The following is a 14,190-nucleotide window of genomic DNA, read 5'->3' as shown; positions in this document are numbered from 1 at the left end:
CATATTCCATTAGAATAGATACAAGTAAAATTTCAGAATCTGTTCATCTTTCTATCTTTATAGTTCCTATTAGCTGAAACATTTAAAATTGCTTCAACTAGCAAAACCTTTGTTCTAAAAGACTTTATGTACTTTACATTTACTATGTTCAGCCACCCCACACCACCTTTACAAGAGGTAGATATAAAATCCATAACAGGGTGAGAACTGAGTGTAGGGTTATAGGTCACTCAGATTTATATACAAAAGTACATTATTTTGTAAAGCAAGAGTTGTGGTTAGTTAGACGAGAATTTGTTTTAAATGTATTGTAACCAAAAAGTTGTATACCAGAATACTAGCCAACTTGGCAAAGAAGATGGGCTATAGTTTTCTCTTCATATCAACCACGAGTGACATGGAAAAACGGCTTTTCCCTCTTTCTCCCCAACACCCTTCTGGCCTTTATTTTCTTGCCAATAAAGTTAGGGCTTAGATGTGACGATCTCTAATGTTTCACTCAGCTCTAACATTCTGACATGTTACCAATTCTTCTTTCCCAAGACACTCTAGGTCCAACGGTGCTGGGAAAAATTCTTAAGTGAGTATGAATTTAAGTAGAATGCTATGTTTTGAGGAAAGTATTATTTATAACCTGGGGGGCTTAGACTAACATAAAAATGAGAAAGTTTTAAATCATAGGCCAGTGGTAATTTTTTAATCATATAATGAGACAATCCTTTCCCTATGTGTTTGAATTCTTAAAAAATTTACCTCATAAATGTTCAAAACATGCTATCAAAGTAATCAGGATATATATCAACTTTGCTGACTCTCTCCCCAGTGAAATCTTATTTTTCTCCTCCTACCTAAAACTGAAATTTGAGGAGAAAGAAATATGAATGCATTATTAGTCGTTGTTACTACCTTTAAACATAAAAAGTCCACAGACAAAACAAAACAATTTTTGCGGTTTAAAATAATCCCAAAGAATACAAATTTCCCAAATAATACCCTTTTTTATTTTAAACATTGGTAGAATGACTTCTGTAAAATTTTCTCTAGAATATGACATTGAATGGAAAATTAGCATATCATTAAATATTCAAAATGTTAAGCAAAGCAGAACTAGCAGAAGAGCAGAGGAGGAGGAGAAGGTGAAATTTAATGAGTTCACTTGCACTACTTGTCTTTCCAGGCTGCATCTGCGAGAATATTCTTCATGTCAACCTCATTTGTGGTCTATTTCAAGCAAAGGGACCCTTCCATAGCTGCCCTTCTTAGAAAATCTGATAAATCTTATTTTGAATTATTTCATAAGTGGCTATAGTGATAAAAATCTGTGCAATTAACAACAACATTCATTTTGTGAATGATAAACCACAACCCCCTTGATGATTGTCCATTAGATGTGAACAGTGAAATGTTATTTAGAGCTGTACAGCTATCATTGATGATAATGCTTGAAAATAGAGATTTTATATAAAATAAAATACATAGATTCGTATTGTGCTCTGGGCTTTCAGGGGATGATACAGTACAGGATGGTAGCAGTGTGTTTATTTTTCACCAAAACACCTTTCATTAGGTTGCTAACTACATGGCCAAGTCCTGAGGCTGCAAAGGTAAATAAGACACAGTCATAGTTTTCATACTGTCCTCTGTTTTGGTGTGTTCATTTAAATAAAGGTCAAATGTGCCATTACTGCCTACTGATAAGAGGGGATAGGGATGAGGAACCATCAGGAAGGGTCAGAATCATAACTCAATCCTTGTAGCTCTCTATTCTCCCTGCCTTGTTTCCCCCAGCTTCCCAATTTATACTGTTTAAATCTAATCACAAAAAGGCTCAATAAAGTAAAAAACAAACAAACAAGCAACCACAGTGTAAATAACCCCTTTGTCTAGCCAGCAAATACAGGAAACAGAATGTTTTAACTGTATAAGCAGTCATATTGATTAATCTGAAGCTTAGAGGAAAGATGTATGTAGGTAGCCTCTTTGCAAATTCACCAAGACAGACTGAGTGCTCCAGTCAGTTCAAAGCCACCATTTAATTGTGCTAGCAGTATTTATAGGTTATTAACTTGAGAAACCTTATCAAATACAGGCCATTACATTTCAACGGGTACATTCAAGAAGGTGTGGACACAGACAGCCACATCAGCCACATAGTATAAAAATCTTTCACCTGAAACCAGTTTACTGCATGGCAGACATCTGTAGGTGGGGTTGTGGCATTATTTTTTTAAGAAGAATCTGTAAATGGTCAGCCAGAATATACGAGATCACTGACTTGGGTTACGGCTTACTATTCAGATAAGCAGAGATGGAAAGGTGGAAAACACACTGCTGCATGAAGGAAAATGGCGTAAAAATTCTAATTCAGTGGTGGTATTAATAACTGCTTTAGTTTCCAGAGGAGAAAACATTAATTTTCCTTTCAAGTTGTAACAAAAACTTTGTTTGATAGAAGTGTTATCATTGAAAGCATCTCCTAAAGGAAGATTTGGGAAATCCCACTATAAATCTTTTTTTCTACTACTAAGGGACCTAACTTTTACCAGAGTAGAACACAAATTGTTTTCATTTGCATATGTCATCTTTCGATACAAACACAAATATTTACATTCTAGAAACGTTTATAATCCAGGAAGGTGAGCCATTCTGAGTGATGACAATTGGTTTGTGGAGCTTGCTCTAATTATAGCTTGAGACCATGGCAATGAGTTTATTAGTAAAACCTCCAGTCACCACTGGGTGAGCAGTCTTCCTCCCTCCTGTTAGCAGGAGGCAGCATGTATTGAACAACTATTGCTTGTATAGCACTGGACTGGGGGTTAGTCTCCTCCCATGAGACTTCATTTGGGATCATCTATTTAATTCTCTTATTACCCATTTGTATTCAATAAGGAAATGGTATAAGTATGGACATAACTCTAGTAACATTCTGAGCAATTTTCTTTTGTTTCAAAGAGAAGTAGTTTGGGCAGCCAATGGAAGACTCTGCAAACTATAATGAGTTTACTTTTTGGTTCATGCTTAGTGATTATCAAAAGTAACTTGCCACCCTCTCCCCCAATCAAGAAATGTTGCTATCCCAAGAAGTAGCATTGGGATCATGATTTGCACGGTTATATTTCACAGGATGATAAAACTTGGTACTCTAATATTTTGTTCTGCCCTAAATTTAAAGATCAGCTATTTGATTATGCTCACTTTGAACAAACATTAGAGTTTAATTCTGCTAACAAGATTCAAATTACATAAATGCAGATTGAAAATTCCAAAAGGATTTCAAAAAGGATTCCAAAAAGCTCTCAAAAAGGATAGGGCTGGCCCCTTTGTTCTAGATAGTATTCAATAGTGGAAGTTAATAAATACTTTGAAAAAGTCATGCAAGATGATGTGTTGGCATATGAAACCCATGCAAAAGGGAAGAAGCAAAAGGCATCCTAACTGGGGTGATATGCCAGGTCTACTTTCACCTCTGTGTCTACAGAATACCTTCCATCACAGGAACTATCATTTCCTACGTGCTACCCTGTGCAGGCCACTGTACATATATAGTTGTAGTTCTCATGAAAACCCTGTGAAGTAGGTATTACATTTCTTTAAAACCAAAACCAAAACCAAAAACACGTGAAGCAAGGTTATGTAATTTGCACAAAGTTACACAACTGTAAGTGTCAGTCTTCAGTAAAATTCCGTTCCATCTGGCTTCATAATCCTCATGAATTTCACTACACAATGCTGCTGGTCCATTAGGGGAGACTCTTTTCAATTTTCCAACCTCAGGAAGCATCTTATTTTTCTCGAATAGCTACTTATTTAGATTACAAAGAATCACGTGTTAAAAGTCCTGGTGGAAAATATTCTGAATTCAAGAAATCTAAAGTGACTAAAAAGACAGTAGTTGTGGATAGCTGTTTCATATGGTTGTTCGATGCACCTGTGATTTCATCTATAAATAATCATTCTCTAAAGTATTTGTTTACTCTGGCTTAACAATGGAAATAATCCAAGTAAGAGTTTCTTAACAGTGTTACTGTTGACACTTTAGACTGGATAATTCTTTGTTATGGGGCTGTCCAGTGCATGTAAGACATTTAGCAGCATTCTTGGTCTCTGCCTAGCAGATGTCACTAGTACTGTTCTTAGTCTAGACAATTAAAATGTCTCCAGACATTGACAAATGTCTTATGAGAAGCAAATCACTGCCAGTTAAGAACTACTTTTATAGGTCAATTAAACTTCCTACAGATGCTTTTAACAAATAGTAACATCATATGTTAAGTGGAAAAAGACCAGAATTCATTGTGCTGTCGAATGAAAACCTAAGTGCTTGATAATATTTGCATTCATTGTCTTGTGTAATGAAAATCTTTTAATGTCAGTTCACACTACAGCTGATTACTGCCTCCTTTCCATTTTCACTAATATAAAGGAATTGAATTCTTGGAAGATGAGGCTGGAAAAGTTCGTCGTCATTACGTCAACATGCTAACAGATGGTCTGCAAAGCACTTCTCAGGTTTCATTCAGTATTTCTGTGAAGAAGCCAGGGGATCATGATGTTCTACTGTGAGAATGACAGAAAGAGCAAACAAGAACACCTGGGTTACACGAGCTGACTTGCTTCTCTTCAATGGACAGTATGAACACAGGTCAGAACAATTTCTCCTTTGCAGAGCTACACTAGCACTCTCTCATGGAAAAGAATGAGGCAGAGTCAAGGGAGAAAAACAGGAACATGAGGCTTACAAATAATGATAAATATGTCACTATTCTGAGAGCACCTGTGATATACATACTATGTCCTTAAACTAAATGGTTTGGACAAGGTCACCTATCCAGGAAGGAGGATCCAAGGCACATGATCTAAGACCTACTTCAATCCACTTGACCGTATTTTCTAATGAGGACAGAGACCATTATACTCTGTCATGTTTACAATGATATGAATAAATTTTCCTAACAGTTTCTACAAGGTCTTTTTTCTCTTTTTGCATTTCAATTGCATTGTATGTGATCAATTTCAAGTACAAGTGAATTGCAAGTGGAAAACTTCTGAGAGCAAGTGAGTTGCACTTGACATTTTGGGTTCCCTGCAGCTGAGTAGCTCTCAAAAAGGTCACATACAACTTTGTTGCACTGCAAAATGCCAAGGGCAACTCAGTAGCAATTGGAAATTGAAAGGGAAATTATATTCTACCAGAAATCAGTCACATGGATTCTGAAGAAAGATCTTTGTTCTATTAATTGTGTGAGAGGAAAATAGAAAATTGCCCATTGATGCTGAAAAATTTTACCCAATAGGCATTCATCTCTTTGCATGATTTATGGACGTAGTTTCACTACCAATGTATCTATGCCATGCCAAGTGCTCATTTTCTTTCCCTGATTTGTCTTAAATCAAGAATTCTGTCACTAAAGACCATACATCCGTGTTAATTCCTCTGTATTCTTCAAGCTTAATGAACCCGATCCTCTTCAATATTACAGGGATAAAAAAAAAAAGTAGAGGAAAATATATCTGAAAACAGGTAGACTTCAAAAATTTTTACTTATAAAAATCAGTTATTCTTGTGATTGTTAACCTAAGATCCGGCTTAGTACAACAGCAATGGGATAAAAAATCAGAAACATATATCTTGATAAAAAAAATCAACATGGGTTCAGTTTTTTGCTTTTTTTTTTTTTTTTTTTTTTTTTTTTGAGACGGAGTCTCGCTCTGTCACCCAGGCTGGAGTGCAGTGGCGCGATCTCGGATCACTGCAAGCTCTGCCTCCCAGGTTCACGCCGTTCTCCTGTCTCAGCCTCCCAAATAGCTGGGACTACAGGCACCTGCCACCATGCCCGGCTAATTTTTTGTATTTTTAGTAGAGACGGGGTTTCACCGTGTTAGCCAGGATGGTCTCACTCTCCTGACCTCGTGATCCGCCCGCCTCGGCCTCCCAAAGTACTGGGATTACAGGCGTGAGCCACCGCGCCCGGCCAACATGGGTTCAGTTTTGCATTAATAAGTTATGTCTCTGGGGTAAGGGGATGATGATGATGGTGAAATAGAGCTTCATGTTTTAAGCTTTGCGGAAGCAGTTAGAGTGCTTAGCTGTATATGAATAACCTAGAGCTTTGTCCAGTTCTGTGTGGGCTCTTCCCTTCAAATTGGTAGTGTTTTGGACATAAGATGGTTTAAAGCAGGATAAATTTAGGAATCAGTAGACTGATATAGTCTTCTGATTCCAGAGTGTTAATGAAGTCTTCTGTTCCACCCACATTGATGTGGATCTTGTCAGTTCTATCATTTCATTCAGTTAATATTCACCAAATATTCATAGTTTCTACTGCGAGTTCAGCACTGATCTTGGCACCAGAGATACAATGGGGAAAACAGATTAGTTTGGTCTCTTCCTTCATGGATCTTATAGGTTAGAAGGAAGAAATAAATATTAACGAGTAATCCAGGAATAAATATATCAGTGATGGAAATTTGTGGTGCCATATACTCAGGCATGAGATCCCAATTAATCTGGGTCCAAATCCTGCCTCCTCCTCTTCCTGGTTTTATCACTTTGGGAAAGACACTGGCACTTACTGAGCATTAGTTTCTTTATCTCTAAAATGAGGTTATTAATGCCAACTATGTGGGGTTACTGCATGAATTAGCAATTATCATGAAAGCTGCCTAATAATAATTATTATAAGAAGATGACTAAGCCAACTTGTTCTGTTAGAATACAGGGTCTTCCTTCCCTCACACACTCCAGCACTACTATTTTCCCTAACTTCTGATTCCACCAGAATCCAAGAAACAGACACTAAACTGAGAAAATAAAAAGTAGAATTGTTTTAATTATAATGCATTGAACATATACCACATGTGAAGTATTGTGCTGGGTATTTTCTAATTTTATCTCATTTAGAGATTAAAAATCTTTGAAATATATATTTGTATCCCCAGCTTACAGTGAGGAAATTCAGTCTCAGATACGTGAATTTGCTTGCTTGGGTAATATCAGCTAAATTTGGACACAAGTCTTTCTGCAAAGCCAGCATGGTTTTCCTTTGCCTAGTTCCTTTGCCATTACTTCTTCAGTTTCTGAAATAGTAAGATGGGATTCTGCATTCCTGTATTTTTCCTCTATCTTCTATTCCAAATCTTTCCATTCTGGCTATTAACACACCCTGAATACACCAATATACTGATACCATTTTTGGGCTCTGGCAAGCAATGGGGCCAGAAATTAATCTTCTAATTGAGTGAATGGTTTTCTGGGAAATGGTGGCAACTTGACTTAATACATCTGCCCAAGCTAGGGGAAAAAAAAAGGAAATATGTGAAGAAAGGCTCTTACTCTGTGAAATGCAAAGAACACCAAGAATGAATTAGCTGATGAGGTAATCTCTTCCTAATGTGGGAACAGAATGATCAACAATCAACTGCATAAAAGAAAAAGGCAGGCAAGTATATCCCAGTGAAAGAGAAAAGGAAATAAAAAATGGAAAAGGATTTTGGTGACCTTATTTGTAGTCCAGCTTTTGCTACTTATTTGGGATACAGGGTAAATAACCATACCTATTTTATATACTTAATTGCCAAAAAAAATTATAGCACTAGTTTTCATCTCCATGTAATACAAATATAATGAGAGTAAATTATATTGTATCATTGAATTAGAACAACTTATAAATATTGAAGGGTGCCAGTCTTGGGATGGGTGAGATAAGTAAACTTTAAAATTTATTAGAAACTGAAGATCTTTAAGATTCTTTAATGTTTCTATGTGTGCATATACCTACAGGACAAATTGCAACATTGCATGTACAGAATTTACATACTTAGGACACAGGTTTTATCATTGGCACTCAATCGATGTTTATGTAACTAATAAATCAATGAGAGGAAAACCATCCAAATGCACTTATTTTACTTGGGGATAGGTTGAAAGCCTAAACCAGTCATGGCCCCAAGTTCTTTCTCCAGTCCTGTGAATTGAAGCACTCACTCATAACGGGAGGTTTCTTCATTAGAGAAATTGAACAGAAGTAGTTTTGGACATGGTACACAAGGCACACTGGGTGGCAGGAATTACATACTAGACAGAAAACAGGGAGAACAAGTTAAATTGTGCATTCTGAATGGTGAAATTTCCCAGTCTTCTTCCCGCATTCTAATCTCAGCATGCTGGGAACTGGATATGTAAGTGCAGACTACAGTTAGTTGAAGAGTATTCTAGAAAAAGTTAAAAGCATAGGTGAATAGACTTACATAAATAATATTTTGGGGCCATCCAATGAAAAAGTTGGTTACCTACTTCCTAATTACCCTACAATGCTGTCCATAAGTTAAAAAGTAGAGTTTCCATTGAGGCATTTGGTGCTTCATTCTTTTTTTTATTTTTATATTTTTTGACGGAGTCTCACTCTGTCACTCAGGCTGGAGTGGAGTGGTGCGATGTTGGCTCACTACAACCTCCGACTCCTGGGTTCAAGCTATTCTCCTGCCTCAGCCTCCCGAGTAGCTGACATTACAGGCACCTGCCACCATGCCCGGGTAACTTTTTTGTGTTTTTAGTAGAGACGGGGTTTCATCATGTTAGCCAGGCTGGTCTTGAACTCCTGACCTCAGGTGATCCACCTGCCTCGGCCTCCCAAAGTGCTGGGATTACAGACATGATCCACCATGCCCGGCCAGTGCTTCTTTGTTAAACATGAAAACATAGCTAAGAATAGCCATATTTGATGGAAGTATCAAATGTTACAGGCAGAACAAACAACAAGTAAAGACAACAGAGACAATATGAGAGGAGAAGGAAAAGAAAAGAACAAAAGAAATTTAAAAACAAATCAAAACACAATGAAGCAAAATCAGTAACAAAGATATTGAATTATATCTCTCTGTACCCACCTAAAAGAGAAAAGAATTCTACAAAAAAGAACAACAGAGAACAAGACAGAGATCTTGGAGAACAAGAATATGACCACCAATAGAAGGATGGGAAGATAACGGCCAAATGGTAGACGAACACAACATGGGATTCCATTCTTGTCCTGAGAAACTCCCTAGGCATTGGAGTATAGAAGATGAGGTATTTCTTCAAAAATTTATAGAGTATAACTTTTTGTATCAAGCTATATCCACTTTCTCTTTTAAAAGTATTTACTGGTATTTAGCAACTTTGTCAAGGAGATAGTAATACCCTAGAGATATTAAACTATGAGAGACAACCTGAGAATTTCTAGCAAAAGTTCATTCCCTGACTTTATAATCTATAATCTAGACAACTGTTCCAATTCATGTTTTATTTCAGCTGAAACAGTTGATTAATTTGCTATAGTTTCCTAATTTGTTATAGTTTCTTGAACAATATCAAGAGTAGATCATCATTAAATAAGTGTGTTTTATACTGATAAATACTTTATACATGCTTGCTAAATTTTCTTATATGAATCTCTTAATACATACATGCAGCTTAAGGAATAGAATGGGTTCTTTTGAAAATATTAAGTATATATGAGTAATTATGTTTCTCTTAGGTGGATCTGTGGTATATATTTAAATGTTCTTGTGTTGCATATTATTTATAGGAGTTGAGCATCTTTCTTATAGAATTAGGAAGGAAGTATCAAGTAGAATTTCTACATATATCCTATGGTTTCATGTTCTCTGAAAGACTTGTCATTATCCTTTTTAATGAGGAAGTAGAAACCGGAACTCAATCCATCATTCTTATTTTCTTTACTCACTATGTTTCTAAATTTAAAAATGAGCCAGTACATGGGCAAGGACTTCATGTCTAAAACACCAAAAGCAATGACAACAAAAGACAAAATTGACAAATGGGATCTAATTAAACTAAAGCGCTTCTGCATAGCAAAAGAAACTATCATCCGAGTGAACAGGCAACCTACAGAATGGGAGAAAATTTTGGCAATTTATCCACCTGACAAAGGGCTAATATCCAGAATCTACAAAGAACGTAAACAAATTTACAAGAAAAAACAACCCCCCATCAAAAAAGTGGGCAAAGGATATGAACAGATACTTCTCAAAAGAAGACATTTATGCAGCCAACGGACACTTGAAAAAAATGGTCATCATCATTGGTCATTAGAGAAATGCAAATCGAAACCACAGTGAGATACCATCTCATACCAGTTAGAATGGCAACCATTAAAAAGTCAGGAAACAACAGATGCTGGTGAGGATGTGGAGAAACAGGGATGCTTTTACACTGTTGGTGGGAGTGTAAATTAGTTCAATCATTGTGGAAGACAGTGTGGCGATTCCTCAAGGATCTAGAACTAGAAATACCATTTGACCCAGCAATCCCATTACTGGGTATATACCCAAAGTATTATAAATCATTCTACTATAAAGACACATGCACATGTATGTTTATTGTGGCACTATTCATAATAGCAAAGACTTGGAACCAACCCAAATGTCCATCAATGGTAGACTGGATAAAGAAAATGTGGCATATATACACCATGGAATACTATGCAGCCATAAAAAAGGATGAGTTCATGTCCTTTGCAGGGTCATGGATGAAGCTGGAAACCATCATTCTCAGCAAACTATCACGAGAACAGAAAACCAAACACTGCATGTTCTCACTCATAAGTGGGAGTTGAAAGATGAGAACACATGGACACAGGGTGGGGAATATGAATATCACCCACTGGGGCCTGTTGCGGGGTGGGCGGCTGGGGGAGAGATAACATTAGGAGAAATACCCAATGTAGGTGACGGGTTGATGGGTACAGCAGACTACCATGGCATGCGTATACCTACGTAACAAAACTGCACGTTCTGCACATGTACCCCAGAACTTAAAGTATAATAATAATAAAAAAATACTCTTAGTGGAAAAAAAATGAGCCAGTATAGCTTAGCTGTGACTTGAAAAAAAATGTTTACTCTTTGGAGTTTTAGAGCATTAATTGCATCACCTTATCCCCTCCTCCCATCCTCAAAATTTTGGACAAAAAAAATTAACAAATAAACAAACAACAATGATAATTACCTTGAGCTATGTAAGGTGTAGTTTCCTCTTTTGGAGGTTTACTTGTGGGTCGGGGTGTGGGGGCAGGAGGTCTATTTATAATGAAAGACCGACTCCCAGTTTTTTTCTTTATACTCAGATTGGCCAATATCATGTCATATTCACTGTCATCAATCTCAGCAAAAGTATATGGGTCTTCTTCCTCCGCCTGCTCTTTTTCGTCTTCTTTCTTCTCTTTTTCTCCTTTGGGTTCATCTCCTGTTTCTTGTCTAACACCAGGATCACCCCAGTTTTGACTTCTTTCCATTTGGCCTTCCACCGTTGTCCCTGTTTATGAAATATTTACATGGTGTTTACTCTTCTGTTACATGCAACATTATTGGTGTCCATCTGTCACTTTTTTGAGCTTCCCAAGGTGGCTAAGTCAAGTGCCGTAGGAAACAGTATTAGAGAAGAGCTCGTGACTCCAGGAGAATAATTTATATGTCACCCCCTAAATGCAGAAAAAGTGAGCTGTGTAACTTACCAATAAATCATCCTGCACTTTGTAGTTTAAATTGTATTAAGACAAATACATGTAGTAAAAAAATCCATGTGCTTAAGACATGGAATTTTTAAAAACATTTAAATACTTTCCATATTATTTTGTATATATAGAGAGCTATATATATATTATTTTTATATATTATTTCATATATAAATATTTAATGTATAAAATATAATTATCTATATTATATATATTAAATATACCTTTATATATTTTTATATATTATATATACTTTTACATATAAAGAATGATTTCATATCAGGAAATCAAGTTATAAATCTATGTCTGAAACTCCACAGCTTTGAAAACTTGTGTTTTTCAAGCATAATATTTTTAGATTTTTTTTTTCATTTGAAGTTGTTTCATGTTTCATATTGCTTGCACTGGATATTTCACCTAAAATTTAATTTCTCTGAAAATGACAGGGAGAAATAGCCAAAGGCACTATTAGTTGGTTTCATAGCAGTTGGTCTTTGACTATGACAAACTGACCTTCAAAAATGCAGCTCTTGTTTTCTACAAGCCAACATGGGCCTTATTCATAGATAAAGGACACTGGCCAATGGCTTCTGTGCCTAATCCCAATGCTTTGGGAGGCTGAGGTAAGAGGATAGCTGGAGGCCAGGAATTTGAGAGCAGCCTAGTGAGACCTAGTATCTACAAAAATAAAAGAATTAGCCAGGTGGCCAGTACTCCTAGCTACTCCAGAAATTGAGGAGAGAGGATTGCTTTAGCCCAAGAGTTTGAGGCTATAGTGAGCTATAAGCATGCCATTGCACTCCAGATGGGGCAACAGAGAAAGATCGTGCCTCAAAAATAAAAACAAAACAAAAAAACAAATAAAAAACAGATGAAAGACACTGAAAGTAGAGTTCATGACATAAAAGACAGCATGGATGATCAATGGTGTGAGAATGAATTCACATGAAAAGAATAAAATTATAGGTTTCAGAGTCTTTGATGGTTTTTCCATACAGTAATATCTTGACATATTTTTATAAGAATATGTTAAAATATTTTTGTAGCAGTTATTAATAAGACAAAGATACAATATGCTTTGATTAACAAGTAAATTAAAAAGAATTTTAATGGCTCTCTACCAGGCCAATGAATGCTTTTTCTTTCATTTTCATTCTTTTTTGAATTTGCCCTTCGAGAATCTGATACTCCCAAAATTAGTTTACTTATGAAGATTTTAGTGGAAAAACTTAAAAGGGTAAAGACAAGTAGCAGAGCAGAATAAAAGGATATTAGAGAAAGATTCAGCAATTGCCTTGGGTAAGATTATGAGGTGAGATTAAGATAATCTCCCAACAGAGTCTTAACTCTTATAGTTTCATTTAGTTCAACTTAAGAAGTGTTAATTACCGATGTGCCTAGCACTAACTTTCAATTCACCACAGCTTGCCTTTTATCCTATGAATAATATGGTTTTAAGATTTTGACTTTATGACTTCTGGTTCACTGACAGCAACACAGGTGAAAACGGATTAAGTGTGTGGGAACCACTTTTTCAGTGTTTCATTTTTAGCAGAATGTGTCAACCATCTTACGTTTATGAACCGATTTCCTGAGCTCTTAACTCTCTTTGTTTCCCCACCCACCTCTCTTCCGAACTATTTCTAAAGTTGGGCTTGCACTAGAAATAATACATTTTACTTTTTATTTTCCAAAGTATCAGATAATACTTTTCAGTTAAGAGTGGGACCTAAGCTTTCTCAATTCAGGTGGTATATCAATAAAGAAAGATTAAAACATATCACTTCCATAATTCCAACTTTTGAAGTAATTGGGTCAAGACTGTATAAAAAAGAGAAAAATCCTAATAGCCTAGGAGACCTGTTAATAGAAGTAACTGACACATTCTAATTATAGGGCTTCTTGGAACTGAGTCAAGGAGGGATCCGATAATTACTTTCCAGGATTCTTGGGTTAAAAAGAAACCATGGGTTCTTTATAAACTGTAAAGTGCTCTATAGTATTATATGTTATTAGTTTCTCCAATGAAGAAGTCCGTAAATCCATTGTGAGGAATTTGATGCCTACAGCACTGAGAAGGCTTTTTTTTTTTTTCCTTCAGTAACTTGATGGCAGATGGAAGCTACTCATAAAGAACAACTCCTGAAGGTATCACTAGCCAAAGTCAAAGACATACAAAGTCTCTGGCAAAAAAATAAGTGATAGCTTACAGCCTTGCATTTAAAGGCCAATAAAACATTTTTAAGAAAAAATACCGGCATTTTATTATCCATTTCTAATATCAGTGCTATCAAAAGATAAGATAAAAGTAACACTGAATATAAAATGTAAAAATAGGGTTTTTAAATTAAATAAGTGAGTTTTTATCTTATTTTGCTTTTTATATTTGCTAGTTTTCAGGAGACATGTTAGCCAAGATTACATTTCTGATCTTAGACAACTCACAAAGACCCTTGATAGAGTTGTTTTAGACCTGCTAACCAACATACCATATATAGAAATTAACATTAGGAAAAATATGATTTAATATTAGCACTTTTAAGAGAAATAATCTGACACAAGACAATTTTACCTTCTTGACAATTAATTTTGTTATAACAAATTATTCAGATCTGAAAAAATGAGAAAAATATGCCAGAATTTTGTAGTCAGTGTACTACTAACTTATGATGTT

At 35.8% G+C, this 14,190-nt stretch overlaps 1 protein-coding gene across 2 annotated transcripts in view; it reads right to left on the bottom strand.

The window, feature by feature from the left end:
- BANK1 (B cell scaffold protein with ankyrin repeats 1) overlaps positions 1–14,190 on the bottom strand; it is a 293,848-nt gene that overhangs the window by 36,268 nt on the left and 243,390 nt on the right. For both annotated transcript variants that reach the window (XM_003829949.5, XM_034958947.3), the window contains one exon: positions 11,012–11,317. In XM_003829949.5, coding sequence (XP_003829997.2) covers positions 11,012–11,317 — 306 coding nt within the window. The remainder of the gene's footprint in view (positions 1–11,011; positions 11,318–14,190) is intronic.

This window comes from Pan paniscus, chromosome 3 (assembly GCF_029289425.2).
Source record: "Pan paniscus chromosome 3, NHGRI_mPanPan1-v2.0_pri, whole genome shotgun sequence".
Classification (NCBI taxonomy): Eukaryota; Metazoa; Chordata; class Mammalia; order Primates; family Hominidae; genus Pan; species Pan paniscus.
The sequence above is the reverse complement of the archived record's forward strand: the minus strand, read 5'-3'. Positions and strand labels throughout refer to the sequence as shown.